General features: G+C 53.7%; 1 protein-coding gene across 1 annotated transcript in view; it reads left to right on the top strand.

The window, feature by feature from the left end:
• syne2b (spectrin repeat containing, nuclear envelope 2b) overlaps positions 1–14568 on the top strand; it is a 78462-nt gene that overhangs the window by 12859 nt on the left and 51035 nt on the right. The window contains exons 15-46 of the mRNA XM_062557460.1: positions 107–275; positions 494–590; positions 675–862; positions 979–1143; positions 1332–1472; positions 1588–1689; positions 1803–1979; positions 2082–2240; positions 2338–4806; positions 4882–5016; positions 5838–6031; positions 6261–6336; positions 6445–6542; positions 6650–6770; positions 7471–7752; positions 7998–8593; positions 8834–8989; positions 9129–9279; positions 9406–9564; positions 9742–9909; positions 9984–10085; positions 10150–10350; positions 10570–10777; positions 11003–11115; positions 11200–11402; positions 11498–11605; positions 11929–12208; positions 12402–12620; positions 12746–13027; positions 13347–13646; positions 14015–14242; positions 14380–14496. Coding sequence (XP_062413444.1) covers positions 107–275; positions 494–590; positions 675–862; positions 979–1143; positions 1332–1472; positions 1588–1689; positions 1803–1979; positions 2082–2240; positions 2338–4806; positions 4882–5016; positions 5838–6031; positions 6261–6336; positions 6445–6542; positions 6650–6770; positions 7471–7752; positions 7998–8593; positions 8834–8989; positions 9129–9279; positions 9406–9564; positions 9742–9909; positions 9984–10085; positions 10150–10350; positions 10570–10777; positions 11003–11115; positions 11200–11402; positions 11498–11605; positions 11929–12208; positions 12402–12620; positions 12746–13027; positions 13347–13646; positions 14015–14242; positions 14380–14496 — 8164 coding nt within the window. The remainder of the gene's footprint in view (positions 1–106; positions 276–493; positions 591–674; positions 863–978; positions 1144–1331; positions 1473–1587; positions 1690–1802; positions 1980–2081; positions 2241–2337; positions 4807–4881; positions 5017–5837; positions 6032–6260; positions 6337–6444; positions 6543–6649; positions 6771–7470; positions 7753–7997; positions 8594–8833; positions 8990–9128; positions 9280–9405; positions 9565–9741; positions 9910–9983; positions 10086–10149; positions 10351–10569; positions 10778–11002; positions 11116–11199; positions 11403–11497; positions 11606–11928; positions 12209–12401; positions 12621–12745; positions 13028–13346; positions 13647–14014; positions 14243–14379; positions 14497–14568) is intronic.

Raw genomic sequence — 14568 nt, 5'->3', positions numbered from 1 at the left:
TGAGAGCCTACCTGTGTGTGTGTCCAACCGCTCCGTTCTCCACCTTTAGTTCCTACCATCAGTTTCGAGTGGTCCCACAGAGTTTGTTGTGTCGTTGCTTCTCCAGGCTCACCGGCGTGAGAGTGACCGCTAAGTACCACGGCATCAAGCTGGAGTACTGGGAGCAGCGCCACAGCGTTCTGCATCTGCTGGGGCAGATGAGGACCAAGCTGCGGACGTGGAAGAGGCCGGCCTTCTCCCCGGAGGGGGTCCGGCTGCTGCTGCAGCAGTGGCATGTGAGTGCACCTGCTGCCATGAACATAAATGAATGATATTAATAAATCGATGCCCAAGCTCTGTGATGTTCGTTTTTGACAGACCCTAAAGTGCCTTAGTGGGCTGATACAGATACCATTATACAGCTGAGAGCTGAGATTATGGTCTTTCCTCTGGTGCTACTGTTGTGGCTGCTATGGGCTTTTCACTGTATTTAGTCTTTTATTTCTTAAAACAGGATGTGGTGAAAACACAGGAGCTTCCGTCTCTGCTGGAAGCTGCTCTCCACAAACTGAAGCAGGTCTCAGAGAAATATTCCAGCAAATCTGCCCTCGGTAAGTTCGATCCGGGCGGTTAGTGGAACTCTTTTATTTTATTTATTTTCCGGATGGAGTGAATTTGTTCCCGTCGCTCCTCAGCTGCAGATTACCAGCTGGTCAGCCAGCAGGTGAAGCAGCTGGAGGAGGACACCGCCGGGGCCCTGGAGGACGTGACCACGGCCAAGAGCGCCATGGGGCGCGTCCTGTTGGCCTGGGACTCGTACAGCGACGGCCTGAGCTCCCTGCAGGCCTGGCTGGAGCCGCGCTCCGCCACCCGCGGGCCGCAGGTGAGGCCCGAGAGGGGCGGTGCCGTACTGGCCCGGTTAGCAGCAGCAGCGCCTGTGTCCCAGGTGCTCAGTTCAGTGGCGCCGTGTGTGACTCGGGGTCGCTGTTGTCTGTGCAGGTGACGCCTGAGTGCATGGCGGAGTGGGGCTCCCGACAGGCCCACCTGAACGAGATGGGTAACTTCCTGATGGAGTCCACGGACCTTCAGACCAGCAGGAGCCTGGCAGAGGAGCTGCACAGAATCAACCTCCTCTGGGCCGAGTGCGTCAAGACAAACGCGCTCGTAAGTGACGCAACCGGAAAAACCTGGTCGTCGAGAAGCAGTTGACTGGTTGCTTTGTTCTCAGTTAATTTACTTTCATTTGATTTAATCGTTTGTTTCTTCTTATTGGCTCGTCCTCTACGAGTAATACGTTTTTGTTGCCAGCCTTGTTCTTGTTAAACAGCTCTGCTTGTTGGGCCTGTTTCCAGGACAGCGCGGCCGAGCTCAGAGCTGACGTCCGGAGCGGATCCCAGGACCTCCAAGCTCTCATCCAAGAGGCCACCGTCCTTCTCAAAGAGCCTCTGGAGGCCACGGCAGCTCCCTTACGCACCTACCGAAAGAGAATACAGGTACACAGCAATGTTAGAGAAAACCATTGATCAGAGAATGTAAGGCTTATATGTGAACACTTTAAATGCCTTCATGTATCTCTCTGGAATCAACTGTTTGCCTTCATTCCTTTAGTTTATAATGAGGAAAATCAAAGAAGTGGATCCAGAGGCTCTGGCTCCTTCCCAAGAATGCCCAGCTGATCTTTTAGTGAGACTGAAGCTTGCTGTACCCGAGGTCTGAATGATTTCTTTTGTTTTTAAGACTACCATCATACAGCCGGGTTCATTAGCACTCTCCTCCTCCTCGTTGGCTGACAGCTTGACCCTCCGTTCCCTTGATGTCCCCAGGTGATGCACACCCTGTCTGAGGCAGAGCAGGTGTGTGCAGAGCTGCAGCACAGTGTGTCGGGGCTGGACAGTCGCCTGGCTGAACTCCTCTACTGGGAGACTGAGGCACGGGAGCTCTACCAGCTGCTGAGGGCCGCAGAGCGACAGCAGCAGCGGGGTCAGGACCCCCGAGCCAGGGTCAGACGATGCACGGAATACTGCATCTGAAACAATCAAAGCTCCAGTTGCAAACCTATTGTCTTTTTCCATGAAGAAACGTTGGTTCTTTTGGTCCTGCAGGTCCTGATTTCGCGCGGGCTGCAGCTGGAGGGCCAGGTGGTCACAGAGGAGCAGGACCTGCAGCTGATGGTAATGACGAGTCAGAAGAACTCTCCCATCCAGTACCTCCACGCCGCTGCCATGCAGGACCGAGTCCGAGCCGCCGTCGCACAGTCACAGGCCAGTTTGATCCTTCTAAATTGTCTGAGCCGTGAATGCATTGTGTCGGCCTTTCTAAAGTGTGTGTCTGTGTGTGTGTGTGTGATTGCCACAACAGGAAGCTGTAGGCATGCTGAGCAGCCTGGGAGCCAGAAGAGACCGAAGCAGAACCCCCCCACAAGAGGAACCTCCATCAAAGGTCTTTAAACAGACTAAAGAAAAGCCTCGACATCTGAGGCAGGCCGACTCAACCCAGCAGCCCAACATGAACCTGGTCGAGTCCCGTGAAACCGTGATGCCAAAAATAGTGGTGCAGGAATACCGAGGCACGGTGGCTTCTCCTCCGATGCCATATTCCTACGCACAGGCTGTGAGCCAAACAATATCTCCACCAAAAGGCCAGATTCAAGCCTGGATAGAGACCACGGGACAACAACAACAACAACAACAACAACAGCAGCACCAGAGCCGGGACGAGGCCGTGAAACAGAACCAAGAGCAACTTAACATCCAGAAGAAAATAGAGCTACAACAGGAAGCAGAACCGCTGCACCAGCAGGCGTCAATGCAAACACGACATCAACAAGTGTCTGAAATGCATCAAGTTCAACAGCAGGTGGAAACCGACAGACCGACGTCAGAGCAGCCGTCGCTTCAACCACCACATGTGAAGAAACGAGCTCTTAGCCCCAAGGAGCTTCAAAGCAGAAAGACTCAGGCGATGAAGAACCGGCCCTGGCTGCAGAAGCCCGCTTCAGGAGGGCCCCAAACTCCAGAACAGGCTTCTGCTCCGGAGCCAATTCACACTGAGACTCAGCCACAGCCAGACAGAGAGGTTCAGGTTGGTCCACAGCACGCAGCAACTGCCAGGCCACAGACTGAGGAACATGCAAAGCTCTCTGAGCAGCCACAACAAAAGCTGAGAGACGACCGGCAACAAAAAGAGAAGCAGCAGGAACATCAGGAGCAAGTTCTCCAGCAACTGGAAAAAAAGTCCCAAACCGTAGCGAGTCACGGTGAAGTTCTCCCACAGCCCCATGGCCCCGTGAAGACACAGTCACTGTCCCAGCACCAGGTTCAGACTCAGTCCTACCCAGCCGGGCCCCAGCCCTCTATGCAGCCACAGGTTCTGTTCCATGGCCCCGCTGTTTCTGTGCAGACTCAGGTCGGACCTTCTGCCCCGGTGCAGGGTCCCCTGCAGGGCCAGGTCCAGCCTCCGGTGCCATCACACATTCAGCTTCGTAGCCATGCAGAGTCATGGGCCCCTGTCATACCCCCCGCCTCTAGGACGCCAGCACAGTCCACGGTCCAGGCTCAAACTCAAGTCCAGCATCGGGGTTCTCATCCTCAGCCAGAGGTGCAGCACCCGGGTCATAGTTCCCAGGGCCAAACTCCTGCTGGGACCCAAGTTAGAGGCTCACCACCAGTGTCTATCCAGCATCCGCAGGCTACAGCACAAGCTTTCCTTTACTGCCAAGGTCAGCCCCAAGGTCGGCCCCAAGGTCGGCCCCAAGGTCAGTTCCAAGGTCTGACCCAAGGTCAGTTCCAAGGTCTGACCCAAGGTCAGTCCCAATCCCAGCAATGGACAAACATACCTGAGCCACAAATCCAAACCATTGGCCAACAGATGCATCCAATTCCTCATCCATACCCTCAGCAAATAGGCCAAGCGCCACAGTCTTATCCAACAGTTCACATTCTGCAGCAGTGGCCCCAATCCGAGCCCCAGCGAGGACCGCAGGTCGCCCCCCCCATGTATTCTCAAACCGGGCCCTTTTATAATCTGCCTCAAATCCAAGCACAAAGCCAAACCTGGGCTCAAACTGGGGGCCTGAGTACCATACAGCAAGAACCTCAGATGAGTGCTCATATCCAGACCCAGCGAGGCCAAGCTCAGCACCAGACGTGGGTTCAGGCCCCGCCTCCACTTCAGCCCCCGCGTGCTCCTCAGCCTCAACCCCAGACGCAGTCAGCGCTTAAAAGGAAGGTCCTCACTCAGCATCCACTTCCACAACCCAGGGATCCGGCCCAGTCAGCACCACAACCAGGGGTCCCATCCCCAACTCAGGCCAAGGTCCAGTCTGCAACCCGTCCCAAGGCCCAATCACTGCCGCAACCGTTGCCTGGGCCCCAGGTGCCCTTCAAGGCTGAATCACCCCCCCAACCCAAAGCACCGGCCCAAACAGCACCGCCAGCCGGAGCTCCGTCCTCAGCTCCGTCCTCAGCTCCGTCCTCAGCTCCGTCCTCAGCTCCGTCCTCAGCTCCGTCCTCAGCTCCACTCAAACCACCAGCCTCCCAACCTCCACCGACCAAAGCGCAGACTGCCCCGCAGTCTAAGGCTCCCCAAACCGGTCCCCCCTCCCAGGCCACTGTGCTGCCTGCGGCCGAGACTCCAGACCCGTGCGTTAAACCCCCCCCCCTGGCCCAGGCGCCCCCCCGGGCCTACACAGAGGCTTACGCCAAGGCCCAGGCTTTGGCCAGAAACGGCTTTGAGGAGGCCAAGCACTGCCTGCAGGAGCACATCCTGGAGACCATCAACGTGTTCCAGGACAAGTGTGTCTCAGCCGAGCAGGCGTCAGTGAAAGAGGTGACTCTCACCTTCCAGGTTCACCAGGGCTGAGTAAAGTGCTGTTAATCACCTCTGCAATGCCTCCCCCCTCAGGAGACTCTGAAGACCCTGGACCCGGAGCTGCTGGAGGGGTTCTTGAGAGCGGCCGAGGGCATGGAGGCCTTTTGTGCCCCCCCTCAGCTCAGAGACATGGAGTTCTTCACCCAGGCTGTGAGGACTCAGTGGGAGGTAGGACGCCCTCACGTAGGCCTCAATCCTTGGTTGCTTTTAATGAGGCGTAATCGTGTTCTTTGAGGTCCGGATGGAGCTGCTTGTGCACGTGAATTATGAACCGCTGTCAGCTTCATGTGTGAATGAAGCATTCGTGTAACACATATTTGAGTAATATGTCCTAACATGTCATTTATTTTTTTTTACTCCTCATTCATTTTCGTTTTCATCTCCCAGGCTGTGAGAGCTGAGATCTCAGGCTTTTTGCAACAATTACGTTTTGAAGTAACGCGGAGAGACTTTAACAAAGCTGCCCTGCAGTGTGAGGCGCTGATAAGCTGCCGCGTAGAAAACCCAGCGCAGGTAGACCGACTCCTGGGGCCTCGCTCCTGGGCTTTGGTGGAGGGCAGCGCAGCCAGTTTGATCTGCTTAACTAACCCTCTTCCCTCTGCTTCTCTGGCATGCCGCTGAGGACTCTGGGTAATTCACAATACATCCTTCGAGCCCTGTTTACCGTCTTGATTGTTTGCAACTTGCTTAACGGGCGAAACAAAACCAAATAAATCTAAATGAGATCAAAGTCTCAGCCTATACGCCACATAGTGAGTCTGCTATAGAATAAGTCAACACATGTGTGCAGCACATCTGTTGGCTGCTGGAATCCGAGGGTTCACTTGTGGGCTTCAGTTTGTGTGTTAGTCAATGAGAGTCAATACATTTCTAGTCTGTTTTTACATATCTATAAGTAAAGTATTTTGAGTAGGTTTGAATTGCTGGCTTTAATTCCGCCTTCATCTCATCATCTACTCACCGCCTTTGTCTCTGGCCACCTCCCCCAGGCCTGTTTCTCAGCCGAGGGGAGCTTCGCCCAGGCGGGGCAGCACCTGGAGGCCCTGAAGGAGCTGTGTGTCACCCTGAGCCCGGAGGAGGCGCACCGCCTGGCCCAGACGCAGCTCCGGGAGTGTGAGAGCAGGCTGGCTGCCATCCAGAGGCACTTCAGTGGAGACCAAGACGCACTCCTCCCCGATGCCAGGTGAGAGGACACCTGGGGATGCAGCCTTCTCAGGAAGCCTCTTCTGCTTCCACTGGGTCGCCCCCGTGTGCGCTGTCGTCCCATTGGTGTTTTTGAATGTGATGTTTAACTAACTGTTATTTTAGATTTAGATGAAGTCCTTCAAGCTTCCTAAAGCTCCATGTGGATGTTCATCATGCAGCAGTTAAAGGACACAATAGAAAGGTTTTCCCTCCCATCTGTTCCACAGGAGTCCTGTTGCCTTCAGTGAGGATGTGAAGGAGCCTGTGACGAGACCAAGTGACAAACCTCAGGTCTCAGCCGAGGTAGGATTCCCTCCCACTGAAACTACATATTATACCAGCTCCAGTTACAGTTTGTATATTTCTATCTGTGTCCTTTAGACACAAAGCATGCTCTCACTCTTTCTTCAGGTGCTTCCAGTGACCACAGAGAGTGTTTCTGTGGAGAGCAGGGTTGAAAAGCAGGTGTCTGCAGAGGAAGAAGTCACCACAAAGGAGACTTTAGAAAGGTGAAGTGGGCTTTGATAACATAGCAGAAGACACAATGCGTCGCTCAATAATGTAAGAAGGTTGTTCTATTCAGCCACTAGTAACAAGTTGTCTTTCTTTTAACCAGATATGAGAATTGTAAGAGGTCTCTGCGAGTCCAGCTGGCAAAAAATGAGCAGAGCATCAAGGACGTCCCCTCAGACTGCGTGTCTCTGAAAGGCCTGCATACTCGGCTCCAGGAAGTACAGGTACAGCCTCTCGATGTATACACCAAAGAGCGGGGGGGGAGGTGGGGGGGGGTCAAAGTCAGCCTGCAGCTTCATTCTTATAATGTAGCACTGACTTTAAAATGCAATTCCTTCTTTAACAGACAGCCTTACTAATGACTCCTGTTTAAAATGATCAATGAGGTAAAGATTCATTAACTTCATGGAGGTTTAAGGTATTCCATATAGTTTGTTCCACCATAGCTGACTACAGACATGAATGAATTATGTTTTTAGGCTTGTTCACGCCTGCCTTATATTTGGCTACATTGCCATTTGAAAATAAAAGTAATTGTAACGATAAAAATGATATGAATGGTATTATTTGCATGTAATTGTTTGCAGAAGGGATTGTTGGCTTCACATTATTAAATGTGGTACTAACAAACATCTGTAAACCCACTGCCATGGACTGACGAACCACAAGTCCAGAAGTCCAGCATTTTAGCTGTGTGAACAATGCCGCTATGCTTTAGCCCCCCCTAAAGCTTCTTTATGATGTTTGACTCTAAATGGACCTTCATTCACTAAATGAACATCATGCTGCATTGAAGAAGACTTGAAACTAGAGACTGAGACCATAAACTCATGTTTACAATGTTTACTGAGGGAATAAATCAAGAGAGAAGTAGAGTCATTGATGACGTGACAGTAACTTGGAGTCGATCTCCCTCTTTCCCAGTCTTTGAGGCAGGAGACGGAGTCTTTGTGGTCTGAATATTCCAGCTCCCAGGCGAGCGTCCCCGGTCTGGAGCAGGAGAAGGCGGCGCTGCAGGAGCAGTGGCGAGGCCAACAGTCCTCCCTCCAGAGGAGGGGCAGCTCGCTGGGCGCCGCCCTCAGACAGATCGACTCCACCGAGAACCACATGGTGGACTTCACGGACCGGCTGGACCGCTACCTGAGGCAGCCCAAAGACATCACCGCCTTCACACTGGCCAACAGCAACATCCTGAAGGACATCAAGGTACGCCCTCGGCCATGAATTCAGTCTGTCACACAGAAGCCGTCTATGCAATAATGGATCTCATCAGGGGACTATTACTACTGCAAGGGGACGCAAAAAATGCTTCAATAAATAGAAGGTCCATCGCTGCAGAAACGGATACAGAAGCTGTTGCAATGACAGAACGGGAGAAGAGCACCAGAACTTGAACCTTTGTGCTAGTGACCTCAACAGCGATCTCATCTGCACTGTGTTGTCATCGACAGGAGCTGGACGACAACATCCAGAGCGAGCTGGACCAGCTGGCCCGCCTCGACCCTGAATCCAGCCATCTGGACCCCAGGGACTGCCGGCCTCTGTCCCGCGAGGTGGAGACTCACCGGGCCAGCCTGGACCACCTCCGGCAGCAGGTCCGGAAGAGCGAGGCGGCCGGCCGCGCCCTGGACCGCTTCCTCATGTCCCTGCGCACCGTGGACGAGGACATCTCCGGGGTGCAGGGCGCCCCCTGCAGCAACGCGGCGGTGCTGCAGGACTGCCGCTCCAAGCTGGCCCTGATCAGGCAGGGCGTCGACAGTCTGAAGGAGAAGGCGCCCCAGCTGGACGTGCTCCTGCAGGGCGCCCGGCTGACGGTCACCAGGGACGGCGTGCCGGCCTCCTGCCTGGACATGGTGACGGCGCTGCTGGGGAGGCTGCAGGAGGCGGACGGCGGGCTGGCCGGCCAGCAGAAGGGCCTCCAGAAGGAGACGCAGGGCCAATCGCTGGGCCTGAGGAAGAGGGCGCTGCAGGGGGAGCTGAGGAAGCTGCAGGAGGCCATCGAGAAGCGAGGCCTGAAGGAGCCCACGGCGCCCGCTGTGCAGCACAGGTGTGTGTCTTCATGCTGATGCAACAACACACAGGCTTTCCTCGGGTTGGTTATCACACATGTACTTGTATTTGCCAATTCAGATATAACTATATGGAGGGGGGGGTTCATTCCATCCTGTGTGTGTACGTGTACACCTAAAGCTAGAATTCATTTATGTGTTCAAACGTCAGTTATTATTACTCGAGTTAAAGCGTATTTCCTAAATAATCTTGATGATAATCCTGTAAAATTGTCCAGGCTTCGGGCCCTGTCGGATTTGGAGAGTCAGCTGCAGGCCCAGCGGGCCGAGCTGCAGAACCTCCGGGAACTTCAGGAGGAACAGGGGGGAGGAGAGCACCTCCTCCAGGAGCTGGAGGTTCAGTGGAAGGAGCTCCAGAGAACTTTTTCTGACAGGTGGGTGAGAGTGGAGAGAGAGAGAGAAAGTGTTGGGAGAAGCACGCTCGGCTCAATTTAATGAATAGTGTACCAGTAGATGAAGCAGAGACCCCCCCCTTAAAGTCCCCGTCCTTATCCCTATCCCCTCCTCTGGCAGTAAGAAGCAGTGCAGCGTCCTGCTGGAGCTTCTGAAGAAGTTCCACAGCTGCCGCAGTGAGATGCGCAGCACGGTGCAGAGAGCAGAGCAGACCATCAGCGACCAGGCGTCGTACCTGAGCAAGGACAACCTGCAGAGACGAATCGCCAGGGTCAGTACGAGAGCGTATGGACTCAGTTAAATCACCGTCACATGTGTTTTACAAGCAAAATAAAACCAAATACACTGGATCAGGAGGAAGGTCAACATGCTCCCATAAAACCTCCTACATGTGCAGGTCCGTGACACCAAGGAGGAGCTGGGAGTTGTCGGGGAGCACATGGAGGAGATGAAGGACGTCTGCAGGCAGCTGCAGTCCCACCTGAAGACGTTCCCGGACTGCAGCGAGACTCCCTTTGAGGCCGAGGCCGACACACTGGTGGACAACTGGCTGGACGTGAGTCTCCTAGCCCTAGATATGGAACATGGTATGGATATGGCATAGATATGGTAGATGGTGTACTTTAAAGGCTTGACACACATTCTGCTCTACTTGTAAAGAATGACTCTTTATGATGAATCCCATCGCTCTGAGATCAAAGCTGCAAATGAAGCCTCGTTTGGGATCCTGCAGGTGACGGAGAAGACGGATGCCTGCATGGACAACCTGCAGGTGGGGCTGGAGCTGTGGGAGAAGCAGCTGGTGCTGGGGGGGGAGGTGGACGACTGGGCGGGGGCTAAACTTTCCCTGTTCGCTGAGAGCCATCCTTTTCACCACGAGCAACAAGTTCTGGCCATGAGGGTAAGATTCCCTCAAAGAGTTACGGCAGGTCCACTCGGCGCCGACGTGTACGGACGTTCTCCTTTGCTTCGTAGGATGAGATCCACGTCAACAAGGAGAACATCGACCACTTCCACAGGAAGTCCGTAGAGGTGCAGGAGATGCTGCAGAGCCCCGAGTCCCCGCTGGAGCTGCAGGTGAGTCCGATTCTACGGGTCAGCATGCACGCTGCGAGCCCGGCTCTTACAGGGTGCTCATCAGGTGATGGAAACCCAGCTGAGGAAGAGGATGGAGCAGGTGGAGGAGCTGTTCGCCGACTGCACCGACGTCTTCGAGGAGCTGGTGGCTGTGAAGAAACACCTGGCGCAGAAGATCGAGGAGTGCCGGTCGGCCGTGGAGATCATCCAGGGCTCCGTCAGCAGAGTCGACGCCGCTCACGCAACCTTCCAGGACCTGATACAGGTAAACAGCTGCTCGCTTCCTCACACTTCTTTACCTTTTCAGAGCTCGATTTGATGGAAATGGAAAACGTCTGAGGACATTTGGCTCTTTGAAAAGCGAGTGAGAATTATTAACTATTACATAATGACTGTTAATGATAATGAAACACATCTGGTCTGATGTTGTGAGCTCGGCTGTGACTCCCTTCCTCCGCCCCCCCCCCCCCCCCCCCCCCCGCAGCGCGAGTGCGGCGCCCTGGAGGCGCAGGAGGAGCGGGCGCAGGCCGTGCTGAAGGAGGTGGCTCTGGTTTCCAGCGTGGCCAGTCCTGACATGCTGGAGGCGCTGATCGAGGACGGCAGCAGGCTGAAGGAGGCCTTGTCCCGCACCGGGGACATGATCCAGCTGAAGAGGGACGAGAGGGACAAAGGCCTGCTCGGGGTCGTCCAAGGTCGGTGTGGACCGGGTGATGAGAAGTGTGATGGTGAAGGTCAAAGCTTAACTATTAGTTATTACAGTTCTTTATCCAACATGTATGCAGTAAAAAGACAATTCATCTATTTAAAATTCATATTATGAAATATAGTAGCGTATATAATAGATTCATGTGATTAATGTGAAATAGTTCAACTGTATAGAATACAATACATTGACATTAAATCCTGTCTTTCCCCAGCTGAGAGGCAGTCGTTTGAGGAATGGTTCCAGGACTCCCAGCTGTCCGTCAACGAGTGCTTTGAGTCTCCCGAGAGCAGAGCGGACGTGGACACGTCCCTGCAGAGACTCGCTGTGAGTGGATGTCACACCTTGATGGCTGCGTGGGCTGCTGGATGGTGGATGGGCCTCCTCACGGTTCCTCTCTTGGCCCTCCAGGGTTTCTTGAAGTCCAAGGATGCAGAGCGGCGTCTGGACCAGCTGAAGGAGCAGCTGGAGAGAGGCGGCCAGCAGGTTCCTCCACAGCAGCTCTCCGAGTTCACCGACTGGCTGAAGGAGCAGCAGGCGGAGGTGAGCACCTTCAGGACGCACTGCCACGACAGGCAGAAGCAGCTGGAGCCACTCCTCAGTGACCTGAACAGGTGATTCCTTCCCTCATCAGCAGCAACCAGAACAACCTTCTGTGTTAAGTTTGATCCGGCGGGTTTTCTCTGACCTTCGGTCTCGTGACCTCTAGTCTCCAGAAGCAGCACGATAGCTTCCGCGAGTGGCTGCAGAACAAAGAGAAGCAGTCGGTGGAGTCGCACCAGGTCGAACTTCTCCTCAAAGGCCTTCAGGATGAGAGGTGATCTTTCATTCTGAAAACTCATTCAAAATGTATCTAATTATAATAAGTAAAAAAAAATGCAACAATATAGCTTTAATCAGAAAAAATAGGTTTAAATGCCAAACATGCAACCAGGATAGTAATTATAGTTATAAATCTTTGGTGTGAGTGGTTTTAAAGAATTATTATTACTCAAATACTTTGTTGTTTGGCTGCAAACTATTTGAAGTGTAGTTTCCTCTCGTCTTGTCGGCCTTCTAACTTTCTTTTATCTGCTGTTTCCTGCTCCGTCTAAATGTCGCCTCGTCGGACTCTTGATCGGCCCGCCGTTGTCTCCTCAGCGGCAGAGCGGAGAGCCTCGCCGACCTCTTGGCATCGGTGCGCAGGCGAGGCGTCCGAGCAGAAGGCGTCCTGAAGGACGGCGATAACCTGATACAGCGCTACAGGAAGCTTCAGGCCCGGCTGCAGGAGCAGGCGGAGGCCGTGAGCGCGCTGGAGGGCGAGGTGGAGCGGTTCAGCACCCAGGCTGACGGAACCAGGACCTGGATCACGGACCTGGTTGGACCCCTCGCCTCCCCGGGCGCAGACACCCGGGCAGAAGAGAGGAGACACACAGCACAGGTGGGTGAAATGATGATGTCATAAGCTGGGTAGAATGAAGCAGAAGGATGAGATTAGACTCTTAAGATTTTAACGTCTGTGCGTTTAATGTGAGACGGAAAAGTGCGTGAACTAAACTCACGTTGTGTTGAGACATTAAAGCCCGAGGTTAAGGATAGTTCATCCTCTTTCTTCCTTTTCTTTTCGTCACCAGGCCATCGTAAGTTTCAAAGCTGAGGGAGACTCTAAAGTGGAAGACCTGAGGAGACAAAGTGAAAGCCTGTGTGAGCAGGAGCACCTGGAGAAGAGCAGGAAACAGGAAGTGCAGCGCTCGCTGCTAAGCGCGGAGCAGCAGTGGAGGACGGCGCTGCAGAGGGCGGAGGAGACTCTCAGGGACACACGAGTTCCCTCCGACCAAGACGTCCAGACACAAGTGAGTTCAAAATGTCTATCGGATGGTGAAGTGCATGATGGGTAGAAATGTTCAGATGGTCTTATGGAGGCGGGGTGTGAGAAGATAGAGGCGTGGCCTCCTAAAGCGACGTGTGATCTCCACAGGCCACTCTGAGCTCCAAACCTGATGGAGACGCAAAGCTCGAGCATCAGAGGCGACCAGATGTCCAGGACGCGGCGGGGGCGGCGGGGGCGCGGTCAGGGGGGGCGCTGCAGCCCGCCGAGGGCGGCCTCAACGGGACGGAGAGCCATGCCGCAGCCCAAAAGGACTTTGACGCTTTCAAATGCCAAAGTGAAAGCACCTGCTCCTGGTTCGCAGAGCGGAGGCAGCAGCTGGCGTCCCTCGGTGGTCACATGCAGTTGGAGGAAAGGTTAAAGGTCGTACAGGTGAGTTTACAAATTAGGTTTGAGTGAAAGTCAAATTGAGCTCCTGTTATGAGATGATTACAATTTCATCACTTTTGTGTTTTTATCACCTGCCACAACTATTTCCTCTCCCCATATTTAACGGAAATAAAGTTTTTGGACTTAAAGGATTATCTTGTTCAAACACCAGAAGAGAAGACAAATAAGATCAGACTTTTCTTTATTTTTTTATTTTTGGGGAAATATTTTTCTAATATGTGAATTTATTGTATTTACCATTTAAAAGAACACTGTCATGTTGATCTCTGAATCTCACCGTTTCCTGCTCTTCGCCTTCCAGGCCGTCATGACCTCCAAACCCGACGGGGACTCCCAGGTTCTCCGCCTGAGGACGCGAGGGGAAGGTCTGCGCCAGCGTCTGCCGGAGAGCCGGGAGGCGGAGCTCCGGCGGCTGGTCGGGGAGGCGGAGCAGCAGTGGAGCGGCGTCCTGCAGGCCGCCGGGCGGGCGGAGCTCCGGGCGCTGTCCGACGACTTCGACAAGCAGAGCGAAAACACTCAGTCGTGGATCCGAGAGCGACAGCAGCAGCTGCAGGCTGTGGGAGGCCACGCCCCCCCTGAGGGGAGACGGCTCTCCGCTCAGGTCGGTTCCAACTCGGGTTAGGCTGCACAGTTATGGGCGTTAAAGGAGACCGACGTGTCATTGGGGACTGTTGTGGGTTCATTAAAAATGACAACAAAAGGTGAGGCAAGTTTATGTGTAGTTCTTCACCTCTCAAAAACCCATTAAAACCAGTAGAAACACAGAATAAAACCGCTGTTTGGAGGACACAGCACGTCCGGGGGATGCTATCATGTAAAGGTTACATATTGGACCTCAAGGACAACTGGATCCGAGAGGCTGTTGAAAGATTGATGGTCTTACTTTTTCGATATTTGCTTCCAGTGTGTTCTTCTGAAATGTTCGCTTTGACTACTGCATCAAACAAACGGGGCGTGTTTCCTTTGCAGAGCATCATGAGCTGCAAACCCCAGGGCGACTGCGCGGTGAACAACCTGAGGAGGCGGGGCCAGAGTCTCTGTGACCACCAGGACGTCGACCAGGGCCGGAAGGTCCACGTTCAGAAGACCATCCGGGACTCTGAGGAGCAGTGGAGGACGGTCCTGCTGGCCGCTAAGCAGGTGGAGGCCGCCGCAGGAGCTGAGCTCAGCCAGAGGGCCGAGAGGAGGACGTCGGATGTAAGAGAAGGAGGCTTTAGTGATGAATGAATGAGTAATGACTGGGTGGAGCGTAACCCCGCCTTCCTGTTGAATAGATCCAATTCAAACCATCACAGATAATAAGTATATCATCTCAAGTATTGCTTCCTCCTCAGATGAATGGATTTGAGACACAGCAGCAGGAAGCCAGCAGCTGGCTGACGGATCTACAAAAACAGCTGGACTCCCTGGAGAGCCGAACCACAGCTGAGGACCGACTGCAAACCGCTCAGGTGAGCTGAGGCTCGTTTTCTGCTCTTCATAAACCTCTTATTAAAACACATCGTTGGTGCCACAGACCGTCT

Source organism: Pungitius pungitius, chromosome 14 (genome assembly GCF_949316345.1).
Source record: "Pungitius pungitius chromosome 14, fPunPun2.1, whole genome shotgun sequence".
NCBI classification, from domain to species: Eukaryota; Metazoa; Chordata; class Actinopteri; order Perciformes; family Gasterosteidae; genus Pungitius; species Pungitius pungitius.
This window is presented reverse-complemented; position numbering and strand designations above follow the sequence as displayed.